At 41.1% G+C, this 20,792-nt stretch overlaps 1 protein-coding gene across 1 annotated transcript; it reads left to right on the top strand.

Annotated features, from left to right (window-relative positions):
• Positions 1-1,196: 1,196 nt before the first annotated feature.
• On the top strand, positions 1,197-20,266 carry LOC141798391 (von Willebrand factor A domain-containing protein 5A-like). The gene is made up of 20 exons (XM_074680307.1): positions 1,197-1,315; positions 2,012-2,095; positions 3,187-3,389; positions 3,481-3,703; positions 5,648-5,823; positions 5,920-6,034; positions 6,146-6,321; positions 6,417-6,505; positions 6,590-6,734; positions 6,946-7,025; positions 7,127-7,241; positions 9,150-9,308; positions 9,399-9,502; positions 11,578-11,798; positions 12,366-12,416; positions 12,501-12,551; positions 14,423-14,509; positions 16,148-16,296; positions 16,673-16,796; positions 16,901-20,266. The coding sequence occupies exons 2-20, from the start codon at positions 2,053-2,055 to the stop codon at positions 16,978-16,980; spliced, it is 2,391 nt and encodes a 796-aa protein (XP_074536408.1). The 5' UTR covers positions 1,197-1,315; positions 2,012-2,052; the 3' UTR covers positions 16,981-20,266.
• The last annotated feature ends 526 nt before the right edge of the window (positions 20,267-20,792 follow it).

Raw genomic sequence — 20,792 nt, 5'->3', positions numbered from 1 at the left:
ATCCTTTATAGAACATTGAAAAAAAGATGGTGGAAAACAACAAACAGATTTCAATGAATGCTGGCTCTCTATTGTTTACAGAGACCTGCAAGTCCATAAACATTACTTCTGTCTGAGTCCGAACAGAAGTATACCCTTGTGTTTAAGAAAACCAGTGAATGACTCATTTCTTGAAATTTTACAAAAAAATAAAAAATAAAATACAATGAATAAATAAATGTTGAATAAATGTTATTCTACAGATAGGAAGGCTGGCAGTGTTAATAGATTGTAAGCTTGGTCATTCATAATCACAGTGTGAGTCAGAGAAAGGTTTGTGTAAACAACAAACATTTAAATAGCACATGACTTTCATGCCTGTAAGAGGATCGTCAGCTCAAGGGTGTGGGAACTATCTTGCTAAACCACATAGTTTGAGGTAAGGACACAACAGAAAATGTTGTTTCCTGTTGGACTGTAGAGGTGACCTAGTTATTCAGTCCACCATACGTGACAGATAATTTATTTATTTTGTTTAACATGTCTGTGCTGTAGCTTAATTCAGGTGACGTCTACTCCAAATCTTTGGACAAGTGATGGCTCATTATCAAGTAGGCCATGCTAACAAATAAAGCTGCAAGGCAGTCCCTGTACCACTGATACTTTTATATCTGAGACCCTGTCAGTGGAATTAACCAATAATTTGCTATGAATTCAATGAACTTGGAGTAACTTCTTCCATCTACACTGTCCCTGTTAATGTATAGAGTAATCATATGATGCTTGACCAAAATCAGGTACATTCTAGTCATAATTACAGACAAACGCTTTTGAGTTCAGGCATGCCCTTCTCTCAATCAGGAGAAAAATTCTAGAGGAAGAAACAAAGCAGTTTATATTGAAGCCTGTTTCTTTTCTTCCTGTTAGAAGAAAATGTAAGAGTTGAAAAAAAGTCGTAATTATTAAGTCATGAGTTAGTGTGTATATATATATATATATATATATATATATATATATATATATATATATATATATATATATATATATATATATATATATATATATATATATATATTATAATTGTTATTTTTTCTCATAATTATAACGTGTTTTTTTAATTCAGTATACTTTTACTGGCGGAAACGGGCTTCCACAGTTTGTGGAAAGGTCCGTACTTCCTTGTCAAATGACAGGGAACCTCCCACTAAAGCGTGCCTATGACTGTTGCGCATTGAAGGCGCGGCGCCAGGTTTACTGGAAGTAAGTAACTTAATGCAAACAGCACATGACAGTTCTTTCTCTGACCACTGTGGAGTCCCGGATTGTCAACAGACAGGTAGGTTTTTCAGGCATTGTTTACAGGATCGTTCCTCTTTGTCAGATACTTGGATGAGTGTATCACTGCTCCGGTCAGCCATTGGCTTGTAATATCGAGTCATCTTTTAGTTGTGCAGTCTCATCGTGTCAAGAATAACAAACCCAAACCATGATTTTAACGATGAAAAGAGATAAGTGGGGAGAAATAGACCCCCTCCCACGTAAAGCTACAGAGTATGGATTCCACGATGGCTCCCATACACGCGTGAAAAAGATAGTGAAAGTAAACAGAAACAGCCCATCATGTAGAGGAGACAGAGACGGAGAGGAAAAACGCCACCGTGAGGCTTTGGGAGGCTGAGCCGTTTGACCAGGAGGAAGACCCGAACATGAAGAGTTTATCTGGATTCTGCTTTGGACATTTTGCTTCAGTTTAATCCTTAGTTTACCTGCCCAGTTCGTTGTTTAGAGCAGACTCGACGTATTAACATGATTTAAGGCTATGAAAAAAAAGGGTTTTAACGGAAACTAAGGCAGTGACAGTTTTTAAATTACACTGTAAGATATATAATATATTGTAAGAAGGTTTGTTTTCGGTAAATAAAGAAAAGTGTGAACAGGAGAAGTTGTGTAAAGTGGATCTGTTGGTGGTGGCTTTACCCTGATTTCTCAGTTTACTGTGGAACATGATTGAAATCTTTTTCTCTTTCAACAGCAGTTTACTTCCTTTAACAGTGTAACCTGTTAACAAGCATCATGGTAACCCTCTGTGGTCTGCTCACAGCACAAAAGGAACCAGGTAGAGCATTTGGAATGCATTTCTTAAACAGGGGGGACCGGGTATGGTTGTGACATGGGGAGAGTTGGAACACCACCAATTCCACCAATCAGGGATGATAGGAGTCATATGATTATTTTGGTATTTACCCACTTCCACCCTGATCACACATGGTGATTGTCGGTCTGGAAACAGGTGCGTGCAGATTCATAGAGAAGAAACAAATTTTGAGGTAAGAAAGTAAATCTTTTTGACTGGGACTATATTTTGTTTAGTACTTATACTATTCCAGATAAAACCATTAGACTTATATCAAAATAGATTGCAGTTTCTCAGGAAAAATGTGATGCAATTTTATTTTCCAGGAGGAAAAGTTGCTCCTCAAAAAAGTAAAAAGGGCACCACTCCAGGGCTACAAACAACCATTTTTCACCATTTGAGACTCTCTCTCTCTCTCTCTCTCTCTCTCACACACACACACACACGCACACTGCTTTTGTCAGACCTATTTGTTCTTCACACAGCTAAACCGTAGTGTTTGAGCATGCATACTATCAAGGATGAACTCATGAGTCAAACAGGAAGTGAGTTATGGTCAGTCACAGAGAGATACATTGTTCTGGATTGCTCCCTTTCAATAAACCTCTTTTTTAGGGGCTGACCTATGTTTTTGCTTCTTTTGTCTAACTGTTACAACTTACCCCAGCATTTGTTACAACCTAACCCGGTAGTGGGGATGGTTGTAACAAAGGACCACCATGTATTTGACATCACCTGGTGAGGTCTGTGATCTTCTTGCAAAGGTTGGTATTGGTGCCATTTGTAGTTAACAAATGTGGGTACTTTGCATCAAAGTTTGAGAACTCTGACTTAAAAATTCAGTGAGTTAGAGGTGCTGAAGCAAAAAATGTTACAACCATACCCGGTCTCTCCTACATCAAAATGTTATTTTGGTTCACCTGGTGTGTGTGGATTCAATGGTTTGTGTATTCTGTGCATCAATAGGAACCATGACTTTGCATCAGCTATTTACTAACACAACTCCAGCGTGAGCCGCTGCCCTCACAGTCCAGTCCATGCTCACTGTCTTTGTCTCTCTGTTACTGGCTTAGTTCCTTTAAAGAGCGTGGATGTGGAGCTGGAGGTGAAGGACCATGTGGCTACAGTGGTCTCCACTCTAAACTATGAGAACAAGGAAGAAAAACCCCTAGAGGCTGTTTTTGTCTTCCCTGTGTCTGATGATGCTGCAGTCTGTCATTTCAGTGCTATACTTGGACAGACACAGATTATTGCTGAGGTCAAAGAGAAGCAGAAGGTGAGCAACAAAGTCCAGATACTGCACATAACATGAAACTTAGTGTTTAACACTGTACACATGTTACTTACATGAGAAATCTGTACTGCAGGCACGCGAAGACTATGATGATGCTATTAGCTCTGGTCAACAAGCTTTTCTGTTGGAGGAGAGTGAGCAAAGTCCAGATATATTCACTCTGAGCATAGGCTGTCTTCCTCCAGGAGAGAACGCCGTAATCAGGTTGGAGTATGTCACTGAGCTAAATGTGCAGGCTGATGGTGGGCTGAGATTTTGTCTTCCTGCTGTGCTCAACCCTCGCTACCAACCTCAAGGTATGAGAACCAACATGAACATTTTTCATGGACTTTTAACTCTGTCTACATTATAAGCATTGCAAAGCTTTGGGTCTTTCTTCCTATGCATAAAATCAAATACAATAAAGTAAACAGCAGTTTTGAAGTGTTATACTCAGCATTTTAAGTGTTATTGAGTGTCAATATGCCATTTTGATGTAGTTTTCTTTCTTTGTAGGTTCTTTAGAGCTCATGTTTTCTAGTTTAATGATGCTGTGACAATACATAGTTGCTATGTGTAGAGTCTATGATAGAAATTGATTAAATGCCGTTCCCAATCTCTTTTTCTTAATAATATGTGGAATCAGGAGATGTAATCAGTTCAGTATGACATAATTTGTTAGTGGATGGATGTGGAAAAAAGCTTCCTGATTTCCTGACTTGACATGATGTGTGGGATCTGGTTTGTCTATGGCTTTGCTTGTGTTAGTGTATATTACTGTTATCAAAGGGATTGAGCACTGGTTCTTTACACAGCAGGGGGATGATAGAGAAAGCTGGGTAATAAATAACTATGGCTAGTTTTCTCTCTTCTTATCTTACATATGTGATTATGAAACAGTTTCCTTTGACTGTAAAACTTTTTAATCCAGCTAAATGAGGCTCTTTATAGATGACTGCAGAAACTAATGGGTGACATCATGGAGGTTACATTTAGTTATATACAACCAATGATATAGACTAAAAAACTCTCACATGGTCATGATTTGCTTTGAGCAGTTGTTAGCACATCGACACATTCTTCTATCACTGGATTAATTCTGTGATTTAAAGAGGTGGTGAAGAGTTTGTTAGTGATCTAGAAAAAATCTCCCTTCCTTCCCTCCCATTCCCTACCTGTTCAAGCTTTAGAGTCCATCAATAAAATGTAGAGTGAGGTTACGTTAGCTCAGATGACTGGCAGGACATAACCAGGATCCACTATTGTTACACATTACAGATCATCTCACAGCACCAGGCCGAGAGTAGCACTAAATATGGACAGCTTCTAAACGACATACACACTGACAGTTTGCTTGTTGTCACATTAGCCTACAGATACATGGTATTACCGGGCTGCTAACAGCATTACATATAGCTGGCTACTGACGTACAATACAAACTTACAATGTTTGCTTGTTGTCACATTTTAAACAACAGCGCTACATAACTGTACTAATAATTTACTTACCTTGTTGTGTTGTATTCTATTCGTTCTAGGGCTGGGTATTGCTAAGAACCTTCAATCTGATTCTATATTGATTCTTGATATTGATTTAAATGCTCCGATTTTCATGACCATGTGAACATATGTGATATGCCCCCTCATGTTTTGAAGCAATGAAACAACCCAAACGTCAGACTTCAAATCTGAAGGAGCTGGCTTTGCGCTGCTGCTTTGGCTGCCTTTTTGTTGTTGTTTGGTCTCATGCGACCCTCGTCCATATAACACAAATAACATGCACAGCCCCCACCACTTAAGGGGTTGAGTTAAGTCAGAGGATTTGAATAATCAATATTGAATTGGGCAAGGAAATATTGCGATGCATGATTAATCAATATTTATACCCACACCCATCTGGTGTGAAGTTGTCTTGACAAAAGAAAATTAGTTTCAAAACAAACATGCCTAGTTCAAAGTCACATTTTTACTACAATGTGTGTGAGACTTCAGGCCAGAAGGCGGCACTGGAGTCCAGTTAAAACAGATCCTCCTCACAGCATCTATAAAACCACATCAGCTGAGTGTTTATTAGTCAGCTGTTACCATTATGAGCAGGTGCATCATGGGCATGAGTAAATTTTGACTATAGTCTGCCTGTAAAGTGTTTATCTTCCTCTTCTTTTAACCTTGCTAATGAGGTTTAAACTTGTATATTTTTTTCCATGCATCTCAAATGTCATTTAATCTCTTTAACCACAGCATTTATACTTGTCTCAAAGGAAGTGGAGGTAGTGGAAGTGGCAGTGTCCAAGTGACCTCGTGTCCAGCTTCTTTGGTGCCATATACTCTGTCTTTTTCTGCCCAAGTGTCATCTCCTCATTCTGTGTCCAGAATTGAGTCCAACTGTTCCCTTGATCCTCTACAGTACCTCAATTCAGAGCAAACCAAAGCCACGGTTGGTAAAGTGCTGATGTGTCTGCTAATGTTTCCTAGAGATAGATATAGATATAGATATATCATTCATTTAAATTTTGATAAATGTTTTTGGTAGATAACATTGGCTGCAGGACACAAGTTTGACAGAGATGTTGAACTTCTGATTTACTATAAAGATGCCCACCAGCCCACCGCTGTAGTGGAGCCGGGAAAAGTCTCTGACGAGCCTGGTGAGTGAAGCTCCTTTCCTCATTTAACAGTCTTTTATGCTTCAGCAGATATGTTTCAAATGTTCAAAGAATTCTCAAACCCAAAATTTGACGTCCTTCTTTCTGGCTCAGGCACTCTGATGAGTGATCCAGTTGTGATGCTGAGTCTGTACCCAGAGTTCCCCCAGTCAGTGATGTCTTCAATAGACTCACGTGGAGAGTTTGTGTGCTTACTGGATCGATCTGGCAGTATGGATGATCCTATGAACAACAAAAAGAATAAACAGACCCGCATTAGCAGTGCCAGGGTATTAATGTGTATCATTTATCATAAACCCAATTGGAATGTCCCTCTCATATAATGGCTTTCATTGCCTTTTACCTTTCATCCCTTTCACTTTAGGATACTCTACTTCTCCTGTTGAAGAGCTTACCAATGGGCTGCTATTTCAACATTTATAGTTTTGGATCCACCTATGAACACATTTTCCCGTGAGTCACTCCCCCAGTCCAACAAATGATTTAGCTTCCTGTTTTTGTGTGTTGTGACCTGTGCATGTATTGATATAATCACAGTAAGAGTGTGGAGTACAGCCAGACAGCCATAGAAGAAGCTTTGAAGAAAGTTGGGGAGATGGAGGCCGATTTGGGAGGAACAGAGATCCTTGAGCCACTGAAACATGTTTACAGCCAACCCTGCATTCCCAATCAACCCAGACAAGTAATTTTTTCAGACATATTCACACACAACACATCTCTCTACTTTAATGGTACAGGCTACTTGGCTTTCATCACAGAGAATCTGGTTGGTCTGGATTTTAACTTTTGACAAATCTGAGCCGACAGGTTTCTTAACCCTCTTTGTTTGACACGTAACCTTGAAAATCACTGCTGTGACTGTTATGACATGTGAGGAAATCCCTCCTCTCCAGGTATTTGTCTTCACTGATGGAGAAGTAGGGAACACAAAAGAAGTCATTGACCTGGTGAAGAAGAATTCAGATACCCACAGGTGAACTGTCAAAGCTTTAACACCCATAAGCGTTTACAGAACATTCCCCATTCCAGTGTTTATCCAAAACGCAGAACTAACTAAACCAAATTGTATTGCAGATGTTTTTCTTTTGGGATTGGAGAAGGGGCCAGCTCGGCTCTCATCAATGGGTTAGCAAAGGAGGGAGGAGGTCATGCTCAGTTTATTACAGGGACCAACAGATTGCAACCCAAGGTAAGTTAGACATCAGTATAAACAACTGTCATGTTCATGTGCCATCAGCAAAGACCTGTGGCCCCTGTTCCTGGCCACGTCCATTAGCTCCTCTGAGATACTTGAACTCCTCCACTTGAGGCAAAGCCCCTCTCCCAACCTGAAGTGGACAGTCCACCCTTTTCCTACCATGACCTCGGACTTAGAGGTGCTGATCTTCATCCTGGCTGCTTAACTGGCTGCAAACAGCCCCAGTGCGAGCTGGAGGTCAGTGTTCAATGAGGCCAATAAGACCACATTTTTCGCAAAAAGCAGAGATGGGATGCTAAGACCCTGAACCTGACTCTCTCCGCCACTTGACTGCGCCTAGAAATTCTGTCCATAAAAGTAGTGAACAGAATCTGTGACAAAGGGCAGCCCTGGTGGAGTCCGACCCTGACTGGAAACAAGCTTGACTTACTGTTGGCAATACAGACCAAACTCTCACTCTGGAAATACAGAGACTAAACAGCCTTTTACACAGGGCCATCGACTTCATATTCACAGAGCACACCCCACAAGATACCTCGGGGGACACGGTCAAAGGCTTTTTGGTCACTTCCTGGTTGGGCAAACTCTCATGCCCCCTCTAGCCATTGCAACTGTATAGAGCTCGTCCAGTGTTCCACGGCCAGAACGAAAACCACATTGTTCCTCTTGAATCTGAGGTTCGACCAACCGTTGAACTCTCCTCTCCAGCACCCGTACCAGGGGAGGCTGAGGAGTGTGATCCCCCTTCAGTTGGAACACAACTTTTGGTCCCCCCCTCCTAAAAAGGGGAACCACCACCCCAGTCTGCCAATCTAGAGGCACCGTCCCTGGTGTCCATGCAATGTAACATCAGCCAAGACAGCCCTACAACATCTGAAGCCTTGAGGAACTCAGGACAGCTCTCGTCTATCTCCTCTCTTTACCTGAGTGTCCAGAACGTACGGCTGCAGATCAGCTGATACGACTATAAAGTCGATCATTGACCTGCGTTCTAAGGTGTCCTGGTGCCAGGTGCACTTATGAACACCCTCATTTTGGAACATGGTGTTAGTTTTAGACAGACTGTGACTAGCACAGAAGCCCAATATCTGAACACTGCTCTGGTTCAGATCAGGCAAGCCGTTCCTCCCAATCATGCCCCTCCAAGTCACGCTGTCATTACCCAAGTGAGCGCTGAAGTCCTCCAGTAGGACAATGCAGTCCCAAGTTGGGGTGTTTTCCAGCACCTGTCCCAAGGACTCCAAAAAGGGTGGGTACTCTGAGCTGCTGTTTGGTGCGTAAGAACAAACAACAGTCAGGACCCGTTCTCCAACATTAAGGCGCAGAGAAGCAACCCTTACATCCAACGGGGGAACTGCAACACACTGGCAGAGAGCTGGGGAGCTATAAGTAAGCCCACACCTGCTCTCCACCTCTGACCTGGAGCAAGGCCAGCAAAAAAGAGTGTCCAACCCCTCTTGAGAAGGCTGGTTCCAGAGCCCAAGCTGTGCATTGAGGTGACCCCGAATATGTCTAGCCGGTATCTCTCTACCTTTTACACCTGCTTCCCTACCAGAGAAGTGACATTCTATTTCCCAAAAGCCAGTTTCCGTAACTGGGGATGAGGCCAGCGGCTTCCGCCTTTGACCGCCGCCATATCCGCATCTCACCAGACCCCTATAGCTCCTCCTGCAGGTGGTGGGTCCAGGATGCACTTTTTCTGGCCCCTTACCTAGGACCAGTTTGCCTTGTTAGACTCTACCCCCAACAACATAGTTTCTAGGATCATCAAGGCACTCAAACCCCTCCACCACGATAAAGTGGCGGCCACAGAGGGGATCATAAAAAAAGGGCTTGAGTTAAAGTTTTGGTTCCAGGTGGAGAGGTAAAACATTTTTTAATCAAACTTTTCTTCACCAGGTGATGCAATCATTGCGATATGCTCTGCAACCAGTTGTGGTGGACATCTCAGTCACATGGGATTTGCCAAAGGATGTGTCCGTCACTGTCCTCTCTCCACCAATCACATCGATTTTCCAGGGTCGAAGGACGCTCCTTTATGCTAGACTCTCTGGGAAGGTACGGTGTGGAAACTTCTAGATGTGGAACTATTTGGTTCTTAGTCTCTTTCCTTCTATTCCTTAGTAATTAACCTGTTCTTAATCTTAGATTCCAGAGGAAGGAGAGGGCTGTGTTACAATTAAATACAGCCTGGGATGTCATCCCTCACACAACAAGCTTCAGTTCAGTCTGAAACCTGCAGGGGATTCTGGGTAAAAACTTTTTTTTCTTCAGACAGCCCTCATGTGTTGAATTCAGTTTAATTATTGAGGAACTTATTGGTTGAGAGACTTGCAACTTTTGAAAGAAAAAGTCTGACACACCCAAGTAGAAAATGAGTTCAGGTGTGACCATCCTAACAAATTGCAACAGTGACAGGCCTGATCGCTAATGCTCTGGAACAAAATCTTTTGGCCAAGTTTTGTTTATGCCATGAATCCACAGGAAAAAAGTAGGAAGAGGACCCAGTTGCAGATATTACCAAAAATAATTTATTGAACTAACCCAAAGTCCAAAAGTACCAAACAAAAAACTCTAACATATGCCAACACTGGAAAATCCACACTGAAAATGAAAAGCAACGGAAGCGGAACACAAACAGGTGATTGCAGATGTGATCAATGAACTGACAAGAAACACAAGAAACACAAAGACCAAATAGACAGGGGAGTAATCAACGCATGTGTGAAACAAAGCATAGGTGAAACACATGAGGAACAATCATCCTGGAGGGAAACACAAGGAGAACTAAAACCAACATAGGGAGTAACAAAGAAATCTGAAAATTCAACGGAAAACACAGAAAGAACAACTAAGATTAACACAGGTAACCACAGAAACACTAAGGGCTCTAATTTCATGGCGCAACACAGGGGGCGCAATCCTGGCGCACCCCGGCAGTGTTAATTTCGTGGGGCGCACCGCCATGTGCTGCCAATTTGACATTTGGTAGACCGGCTGCGCAGAGATGGGTGTGACGGCCCGCCAGGGGGAGTTGACGGTGCACCAGGGGGAGGTGTCGGCATATTAATATTGGCGCAATACAATTTCATGCCAAAAACAGTGCAGAAAGTGCGCTGAAAGCTTGCCAGCTCCAACCTGGTCTATTCTCGGCGCAAAACGGATCGATCCTCCGCAGCTGTAATTTGATGACAGGCGCACATGTGCGCACATGTCAACAAAGCCTCAGAGGCAGGTTTCCAGAGTGTCAGGCACATTTTAATGCAATAAGCAAACACAGCAATCACTATTTAATGTAACCGTCTGAACCAGCATAAACATTTGTATCTATTTTAACTGTCCCGTTACATCTGATGTCAGATTAAAGCCGTTTGTCATAATGGAAAGTTAACCTGACGGCAGCTGGAAGTTTGATCCACATCTTACAATTAAACAATAAACAGCCTTAACATCTGATACTGAGTATATATCTGGCTTCTCTCATTTCATTTAATTCAAAGTAAAGAGGGAGAGAAAAGACAAAGAAAAAAGAGACAAAATAAATGTATGTCACTCAGGATGAGGGGTGTGCAATCTGCTCCAGTGGACCAATCAGGTCAGACTTGCTCCTGATTGATCAAAAAAGGGAATCAGGATTTTACATTCTAAAAAAAGTTCATTCTAAAGTGATTTTTGCATAATATGGGACCTTTAGTTATTGAAGTTTCTGAAAAAAAAAGCCTTCGCTGCAGTTTGTGTTGCAGTATGGTTGTCTGTGTTTAACTCAAGTCTTGAGATAATTTGAAAAAGTGATTTATGTGCACAGAAGAGTATCTTGTACATTATTCTTTGATCACTGCTGCCATCAGGAGGCTGCAGAGCCAGATATGTTGATAATTCTGCTGCCTTTGTATGTGAGAGCAGCAGCACAATGCAGGTCGCAGGTTTGAACGTTGAGAAAAATCAAATAGCATACAGAGACAAACTGACCTCACGTTTTGTTTCAGACCCTTTATTTCCATTGCTGCAAATTCGAAAAGCACCACATGAAAAGACTTGTGGATGTGTCACAAGCTTTTCCTCCTGGAAAAAAATGTAATGCCTTCACTGCTGTTGGGTCATTTACAAAGTTGATACTGTTCACCTAGTTATAAAAGTATAAAACATCATCAATGATCCAGAAATGTTCTGTATCATCACTTTCCTCATGAACACTAATGAAACAACCAGCTGTGCACCATTCACAGTAATAATATAGGCCCTGGCTTTCTAAATATAAATGATAAAAAAGGGGTAAATTGTTAGTTTAAATGTTGGCAGTTTTTGAAACTTTCCCTCCTGTGTTTAGTTTAACCATCCACAGATTGGCTGCTCGGGCTCTGATTCGCTGCCTGGAGATGGAGCAAAGAGAACCCAGAGAACAGCAGGATAATAGTGTGAAGAAGAAGGTGGTGGAGCTCAGTGTGCAGTCTGGAGTGAGCAGTGCCTTCACTGCCTTTATCGCTGTCAACAAAGGCAATGGTGAGGCCATACAGGGACCACTGGTGCACAGACCTGTTCCAACGCCTGGTAAGTATTTCAGAAAGCCTTGATGCAAGGAATAATGTCTGCACTTCTGCTTTAACAGCAAGACAAATTTAACTACAAGTCTGGAAATCAGTATCATAGTTGCATTGAATTGAAAAGTAAGGAAAAGCATTTAGCATTTTAGAGTTTCATGACAAAGTGCAGAGCACTGGTTAGTGCTGTCCTTATAGCAAGAAGGTTGTGGGTTCAATCTCCCGGCCTGACAGGTGCTGATCTGTGTGGAGTTAATATATGGAGATGGGAGGATTCTCTCTGGGTTCTCCAACCTTCTGCCATGGGACAAAAACATGCTCATCAGGTTGATTGGTAACTCTGAATTGCCAGTAGGTGTGAGTGTGTGACTGAAGGATTGTCTGTCTCTCTGTGTGAGCCCTGTGATAGGCTGGGAGAAAGGGAGGAGCCATTAAGATAATGGATGGATGACATAGTGCTAATTTCCAAAACACTGGTACACTGGCTACTGCTGCTACTACGAGGAAATGTGGTTTCCTTTAGTTGAGGTACTTGTTTTAAACGGAATCTTTTTCTTTATTCTTTTTTATCTTTCAGGGTCAATGGCCTGTTACTCGCGCTCACTTCAGTGTTGTGTACTTTCCAATGGTAAGTAAAGAGCTTAATTTCTTGTTGGATGAATTATCTTTTATGAACTGATCTCTAAAAATTTCATTTTTCTGTGACTCAAAGATGTATGGGAGATGGCGACGGACATGAGCATTGATATGGTCCAAAAGAGCAGTGAGTTAAACAACAAGACTTTAACATTTTTGAAATCAAAGAAAAAAATCAAAGGCACTCTCTTTGAACACACTTCTACACATTTTAGTACCAAGCCTTCATCAAGAGGTTGTTTTTTGACTTCCTGAGCAAAATTACTTGAGCAAATTACAGCCCCCTGGCCACATCCGGCCCTTTGGGCATCCCTATATGGCCCGCACAAGGTCAATCACAAGTTGAAAAATAATAAACAAATAAAAAAGTGTTTTTAAAAAATGTATGCCTGTCACTCAAAAAAAATATGTGTTGCTTTTATTTTGAACACCGATCCTCTGTCACTGATGATCACCTCTCAGCTGTCCATAGCCACCTCAGGACTTCATCCCAATTAAAATGTGCTTTGTTCAAGCTCAAAACAGACCACATTTTTCTCATTTAAGCGGTAAAACAAAGTGAAAAACATTCAAGGTTACATAAAATGTAAAAAAAAAAACCAGAGAAGGTGGATTTATTGTGAACTAACCCCTAAATTCCGTCGCACAGACCGCGCAGCACAGCGGAGTGCTGTGGTCTTGCTCCGAATGTCAAACTCCACTGGAAGCAGCGCGCTGCACCGCTCAATCCGGAGCGGGAGGGCTGGTCTTCGGAGAATCACAGGCTCTCATATGAATAGCGATATCACACGATCACCATCCACTCCCACAACTTTTGATATGTCAGTCCACACCTTGTCCTTTCTGCCCATATCTAAAAAAAGGATGTTTGGGATCATACAGAATGTTGAGCTTCTCCACTTCCAAGATCAGCTTCTCTTCATCCATGCCTTTGTGTTGCATCTGGGAACCCTCTGACTGACTGTTTACCTGATGCACATGCCTCCAGATGTAGCATATGTTATAACATATGAGGGAAATTTACGTTTGAGAGTTTGTGCATTGTGTTTTATTTGGAATCTTCCAGGTACTTCACACAGTGACTTCCTGTCTAGTGCTTTCATATCTACAGTTAATTTACGAGGTTTGGAAGCAGCCGCGCAAAAAAAAGGCCTGAAGCGTATTTCTGCCTGGGCGCGCACCAGTACTTCAGCAGCCCTTGCAGTGGAATTTGCCTGATAGAATACAATGAAATCTAAGTGCTTCGCAAGGGCGCGACGCTGCGCTGCGCAGCCTGTGTGGTGGAATTTAAGGGTAACTTTGCACTAGCATGGAGAGTGTCTCTGCTCTGGGCTGAGTGTTAAAATGTGATTAAGGGCGCAGTCACACTGGCCATCCAAACCATGCTGTGCTTAGGAACGATTGCCCCTCCGCAGCGCCGTTCCCCCGCTGGAGAGCACTACCCCTATATAAACCAGACTTCAGTGGGTATCACACACATGCATGGCCCGCCTACGTTATCGTGAAGCGTCTGTTTACATGAAGCGCGATCTCATCAGTCAGCCCGAAGAGGCACAGAGAGCACTGCTACAACTTTTAGGGACTTTTTGACTTATGGTAAGTGGTTTTCACCCGACACAGCCCTCTAACACCCTGCTTCGTTTAAAATGATTATCAAGGGATGCGCTTGCAATGATCATACATCAAAGATCACACGCGCTGTCGGCATTCTTGTGCTCGTGCTTTTGCTCGTGCATGAAGTAAACCATGCCAAAGCCCACCATGCCAAAGCCCACCTCGCCGAAGCGTGCCAAAGCACGGAAGCAAATTGTGCTTGAGCACGGCACAGTTGGGGTCACACTGGCCTTTCCAAACGTGCTTTAGGGCTGAAGTGTGCTTAGGCATGGCACGGTAGGTCAGTGTGACTGCGTCCTGAGTAACTGAAGGAATATTTCAGTAAACTGTCCCGTGTGTTGGTTTTTGAGATAATAATCTTTTCTTTATCAACTGATCCCTCAGCTGTTCATACAAGGTCGAAAAAAGCTAAATCTCTGGGGCTTCCAACATTCTCTTTTTTCAAGAAGAAGACAACGAAGTCTAAATCTGGTAAGATATCTCTATGTACTGACGCTACTCTCAACTAGACTACACAGCCACAGAAGCTAATTCTGGGTAGCCAGGGGTTGGTTGCATTTTTCTCAGTACCAAAACTCATGTGACCTATGAAAAGCATGTTTAGGAGTTTGTCAACTTATTTCCCATTGTTGTCTTGCAGCATTGTGGGAGCTTGGTTCCCTGTAAGTGTTATATCCACATTCACTCCTGTTACTGATAGCTACTCAGTCCTGTCACTCCTCAGGACTGAAAGTAACAGGAATATTACTCAGCATATACTTTGCATGTAAATTAGCATAGAATCAGCATATGAACGAAATACAACCACAGGACATTTCTGCCGATTAGGGATGGGTACCTTCCACATTAGAAACCAAACTGTGCTGATGTCTGGGACCTTGCGATCAATATTAGTAATCAGTGGTACTAATTCTGGTACTTTTGTGGGGGTCAATACAGCAATAAATATTCACTTGTTTAATAATAAAATCTGGAAGTTTTTCAATTTAACATTTATTTCTCAAATTTGCAACCTTGCTAACCTTGCAATGCTATGTTCATGTCCAGCAGGAAAAAAATGCCTACTCTTCCACTCACTCACAGTCACAAGGATGTATTTAGGTACCAAAACATAATCATTTGAATTTACATGAATTGGTATTCAGTTCTACTGAAAGAATTTAGTCAGTACCTATAAAAGCACCTAATTTGGTACCCTTCTGTAATGCCAATAGCATTTTGGGTAGCCCTTTAGGTCCATAACAGTGATTCAAAAAATATGTGTTTAAGAAAATGGACAACATCAAAAAATGAAGGTAACAGGACTAAGATGAGGTTTAACCCCCTCTGTCATAGTTGAAACATCATCGAATATACAAAAAAATAAAAAATAAACGAGTGAACTAACTCTGGGCTCTCCCAATGCCTGCAGATGATCTGAATGGTGCTACTTCCTGTAGAACATGTGACCAGTGGAATATTCCAAATTTTTCATTTAAGACTTAATGAAAACCCAGGGACCTAAAGAAAGTGATCATTTGAATTTTATTGAATTATTTTTTAAGAAATAAACTTAAAGTACAGTTGAAATAAGGAGTAACACAAATTTGTTAGAAATATTAGGTTTCTTAAGTATTCAAGTCATATTTCATGGTAAAGTCTAATTACAGGAAGTACATACAGGCAACAAATACTATTTTTCCAGTGTTCAAGGTACATTATATTAATCTTTAAAACTCTTTTTTTTATTAAATATGCATCTGATGAATGTGCAGAACACTTGTCGTAATACAAACATATATTTTAGTTCATTTTAGCTTGCATTAATACATTCTATTACTTGGAGACTCAATTGGCACAGATCTGGTATAGTTCCAGGATTTCTTTTCAATACCAAACATTGAAGTGATTGTTTTAGCTCCATAAACAATGTTCAACAATTATATGCACCAAAAGGATGTACCCTGCCTCTCGCCTTAAGAGATAGGCTCCAGTCACACAGGACTCCGAACAGGAGGAAAGATGGCAAATGAATAAATGAATGAATGAATGAACCAATAAATGAAGCAACATATTCTTATCAGTGTCCATGAAGACCTTTTAATCCTTGAATACCAATTGTCTTATCAGAAGTCAGAGAGCCTTCTCAGCCCCCCAAGGACCCTTTTCTTCAGTTGGTCTCTCTTCAAAAGGCGTCTGGCTTCTGGGACCTGGATCAAGCTCTTGCTACAGCTCTTGGAAAAACCAGAGGAGAGGTTGAAAAGTCAAGGCCTGCATTGGTGTGTTATTATGAAAACAAATAGTATGAAAAAGATGTCATGAACACATTTATTTAATAAATAGAGGTAAATAATGTATAACATTATCAAACAACAACAGTGAAGAGACATCAGGAACCAAAGTTCAGGTTTTTGCTGCGATGCTGCCAATTTATTATCGACTTGGCTGCACTATTGGCTGTATAAATCTCTATTTAGACCGGAAAGGCCCCATTTTCCCATGACTTTCAGTTTATAAATAAAATGTTTGTTTTAAAGTATTTACCTGTATTGTGATAATGATTTTTCTCAAAATTATGGAACAAGAAATTGTCTCTATTTTATAAGTTGGTTTCCTAAGTCTTCTCTTTGTTCGTATCCTGGTTTGGTGGTTAAGGTGAACCAGGAAGTATGGGCCACCATCCTGTCTCTGATCTGGCTTCATGGCTTCAAGAGGGACACCCAGGAAGAGTGGGAGCTTCTGGCTGTGAAGGCTGTGTCCTGGCTCTGTGCACAGAATGGTAATAGCTTAAATTCAAAGGGTTGCCATTTAGTGTTTGTGTCAGCTAAAATCAAGTGTTTCACAATATTTTGTCTCCTTTTTTTTGTTATTGTTGTTTTTCAGCATCGTGTGTGGATGAGTGCTTGGCAGCTGGAAATGCACTGTTAGGCTGCAAAGTACAGAAAGACGCCTTGGGGATTTGAGGATTTAATAACCGGCTTTGAGATTCATGGTTTCAAACCACTTCTACAGCCTCTACTTAATCTGCATTGCTCTATCATATCTGTGCTCCTCTGCATGATGGGCTTTTCATATCCAATTTATCTTCCAAGAGATTCAGTGTCTCACCTGTAGTTCCTTCCCATTCTGAGAAATGCTCTGCTTTCTGAATTCCTAGGAGGTCAAACCAGCCACAGATCAAAACATCAGCCACACTTCGAAGAGAGCTGTGGGCTATACCAGAAGATCATCATGCCCAGGGCCTGTTTGTTCCTTACCTAACTTCAGAATCAAAAATAGTTTAATAATCCCAGGGGTGAAATTTGGTATTACTGTTGCTCTTCACATACAGCAGTTTGAAAATAAGATATAGGGTCATAAATAAGTGATAGATATGCAACAAAAGCAGTAAAGTAAGCAGTAAGTAATAAAATAAGCCGTAAGTACAAAACCAGATCCAAGCTGTTTACATTAAGGACTTGGACAAGGTAAGATAAACTATGTTAAACTGAATATTTGACTTAATGAACTGTATCAAACAGATTTTGCACTGATTGTACTGAAATTTAATGGATATTGCACTTGAAGACAGGTATTGCACATTAAAAACAGGTGCTGCTGTGTATTAACCAGTGTACAGACAGATTGCCCTGTTTTTGATCTGAACGAAGAAGTACCAGTTAAACCAGTTAAATCAGTGAACCCAGGTTATTAGTCCAGTGTCTTGTTTGAAGGGAGGAGTTATAAAGCCTGATGGCCACAGGCAGGAATGAGCTCCTGTTTCTGTCTGTGGCAGTTATCAGTCAACTTCAGACTCTCTTTCTGAATGTGAGGAACCAGGTTAGAAATCTAGGGGTGATATTGGACTCAGACCTCAACTTTAACAGCCACATCAAATCAATAACATCAGTGGCTTTTTACCATCTTAAAAACATAGCCAGGATTAAAGGAAAATTGTCTAGACCTGACGTAGAGAGACTGATCCATGTGTTTGTCTCCAGCAGGTTAGATTACTGCTCACTGGACTCTCAAAACGAGCTGTAAGACAGCTGCAGTACATCCAGAACGCTGCTGCTCGGGTCCTGACCAGAACCAGGAAATACGACCATATCAGTCCAGTGCTCAGGTCTCTGCACTGGCTTCCTGTGGCTCAGAGATTAGACTTTAAAACAGTTCTGCTTGTTTACAAGTCTCTTCATGGTTTAGCACCAAAGTACATCTCGGACATGCTAAAACCATATGAACCAACTTGGTCTCTGAGAATCTCAGGGAGGGGTCTCCTGCTGGTGCCCAGAGTCAGGACTTAACAAGGTGAGGCTGCAGTCCAGTTTTATGCCCCCAAAATCTGGAACAGTCTGCCAGAAGACATGAGACAGGCCTCAACTCTGACAATGTTCAAATCGGCTGAAAACAGTTCTGTTCAGCATTGCATACAACAACTGAAAGTATTTTATCTGCACTCCTCTCTTTAATTTAATTAATCATTTTTAATGTTTTATGATGTGGTTTTATTCTGCCTTTTGTGATTTTATTTTATTTTAGCTGTAAAGCACTTTGAATTGCCTTAAGTATGAATTGTGCTCTACAAATAAACTTACCTTGCCTTGCCTTGTCATTCTGAGGGAATCAGTCTTACACTGAATATGCTGCTGTGTCCAACCAGTGCATTGTGAAGTGGATGCTGAACATTGTCCAAGATGCTTTGCAGCTTTGACAGCATCCTTAAATTTAAACTTAAACTGACACAGTGCTAAATACCAACATGAAGCTAGTTATCAGCTGACCCAGACATTGTTATTGAGCTTCAAGTGTAAAGCAGAGTTGCATTCAACACTTAATACTGCTAGCCTATACTGGGCATTCTCTGGAGTATAAGTCACATCAGTCAAAAATGCATCATGCTTTATATACAACCATGAACAATGGTTCAGAAAGGTAAACAACAACAACTCTCAGCTAAAATACACTTTTGCTAAGTAACAGCCAGTTAATAAAGCTCAATGAGTAGCTAGCTCGATAACTTATATCCAGTATGAAACTATTCTGAAAAAGTTACTGAGTGCAAGATAAGATCGTGCTGGGTACTTGATATAGAAGGGACTTCCATGGAAAATGGACTGTGTTATATCTTTTGCTAGTTTTAAGACAGTTTAAGGGGCTTTTACGTCGCAGATCCCAATATTGGTACGCTGATGGTAGAGACTGCTGTGTAAATCCTCATCATGTACATGGAAAAGTGCAGAGAATGTGAATGTTGCAGAAAAACTTTATATTTACTTTTCATCTTATCAAATAGTTAAGATAAATAGATTATCAAATAATAAGAAAGTCTTTTTCCTTACCACCCATGGTTTAAGTGTCTTCGCATCAATCAGTAACAACATGCACTCACCAGCTCTGCTGCTGTTGCCTGGATTGGTGGACAGGATTTATCAATTCCACCAGTGGTCTTTTGGTGCTGGTGTTAGTACTTGATTGGTTCTTCCAAAGAAACAGTTTGGTATATATATATGAGTGCTTATAATGAAATTAGCTAGTCTTTTTATTTTGGCCTGGAGTGTTTGTGGTTTCTGGTCTTTCTGGGACCAGCCTCATGCAGATTCTTGATGACAGCAACTTTTAGCAGTTATGCATAGGCTTCATTTTTCTGAACCAGCTGTTGCCCCTTGATCCCAGTTCAAGGGGCTGCAGCCTATGAGGGCTGGATTTAAGGACGGATTGCACATTGAAGACTGTCCCATTTTCAAGGCTCCTCCAAAATGTGGCCAACAAATCTGGCCTCCCTTTCAAGTACCACAAAAAGACAGATTCAGTGGATCTTTCATACTTGGACTTACATCTTTTGTATGAAAAGCGCTTTGTAAAAAAAGTTTTGATTGATTGATTGATGTGAGTGTGTACTGATCAAAAACCCTGGGTTTACTTACTGAGTTGATGTCCAGCTTTGTTGTACAGCTTATCAGCACTGAGAATGTCTGGTTAATTTAACCAAAGAGACAGAGAGAGATCCTGGATGTGTTACTCCCAATTCGTAGAACAGGCCCCAGATCACAGTAGAAGGATTGAATCCATGGAGTAACATGCAAAATAAGTAGCCTTTCAACAACATGGGTCCCATGGTGTGTGTATGTGTGAGTTTTTGCTGTCTTTTTCCTCCTTTACATTTTGTTTTTAGGTTTACTAATTTGAAGTGAAGTGTCATGAAATGAAACCCACATTCTCTTTTCTCTTTTGTCTTGATGACTGTTGTTGGTCCATCTGTATTTTATTGGAGTGGCTGATCTGGTTTAGTCCAGATCAATAATAAATGAGTCACTGAGCTTGGTGTTTTTTGTTTTGTGTTCTTTTTATCTCCCTTTTCAGAGCCTATCAGGAGCACTTGCCTCTGACTGCACATCAATCACAAGCTGTGTGTGTGTGTGTGTGTGTGTGTGTGTGTGTGTGTGTGTGTGGTTGACTGTGTCTGAGACTGATTGATCTCATAGCCTTTGTACCTCAGCTTGTGATCCACCATTTCAGCTGTGGTGTAAGTTTTTATCTTGATCCTATTCTATTGTAATGTCAGTTGTTGTCAGTTTACTCTTCTTTGAGTTTTCTCCTGAAAGATAGTTCCTGAGGTTTATTAATCTAACACTGATCAACATATAGCAACATTTTGATCTACAAAGCCAAGACAAAAAAAGGTGAATTAAAAAATGTAGTGAGGATAAAATTATTTCCTATGATGCATTTAAAAAACTTACTTTCAAATGGGAAAAAGGGGACAAATAATTGGTGACAAGACAAGACAGGAGTT

Source organism: Halichoeres trimaculatus, unplaced genomic scaffold, assembly GCF_033239565.1.
Source record: "Halichoeres trimaculatus isolate MK-OKI-2021-1 unplaced genomic scaffold, fHalTri1.1 fHalTri1_scaffold_9, whole genome shotgun sequence".
Taxonomy (NCBI): Eukaryota; Metazoa; Chordata; class Actinopteri; order Labriformes; family Labridae; genus Halichoeres; species Halichoeres trimaculatus.
This window is presented reverse-complemented; position numbering and strand designations above follow the sequence as displayed.

What these genes read in the sequence shown, in the direction of transcription:
- LOC141798391 (XM_074680307.1), top strand. Translation starts at nt 2,053, where the DNA reads ATGGTAACCCTCTGTGGTCTGCTCACAGCACAAAAGGAACCAG. An exon ending in CCAACAGATTGCAACCCAAG is followed by an intron (nt 7,242 to 9,149) that starts GTAAGTTAGACA and finishes TTTCTTCACCAG; the next exon opens with GTGATGCAATCATTGCGATA. An exon ending in AAAAGTCAAGGCCTGCATTG is followed by an intron (nt 16,297 to 16,672) that starts GTGTGTTATTAT and finishes TTGGTGGTTAAG; the next exon opens with GTGAACCAGGAAGTATGGGC.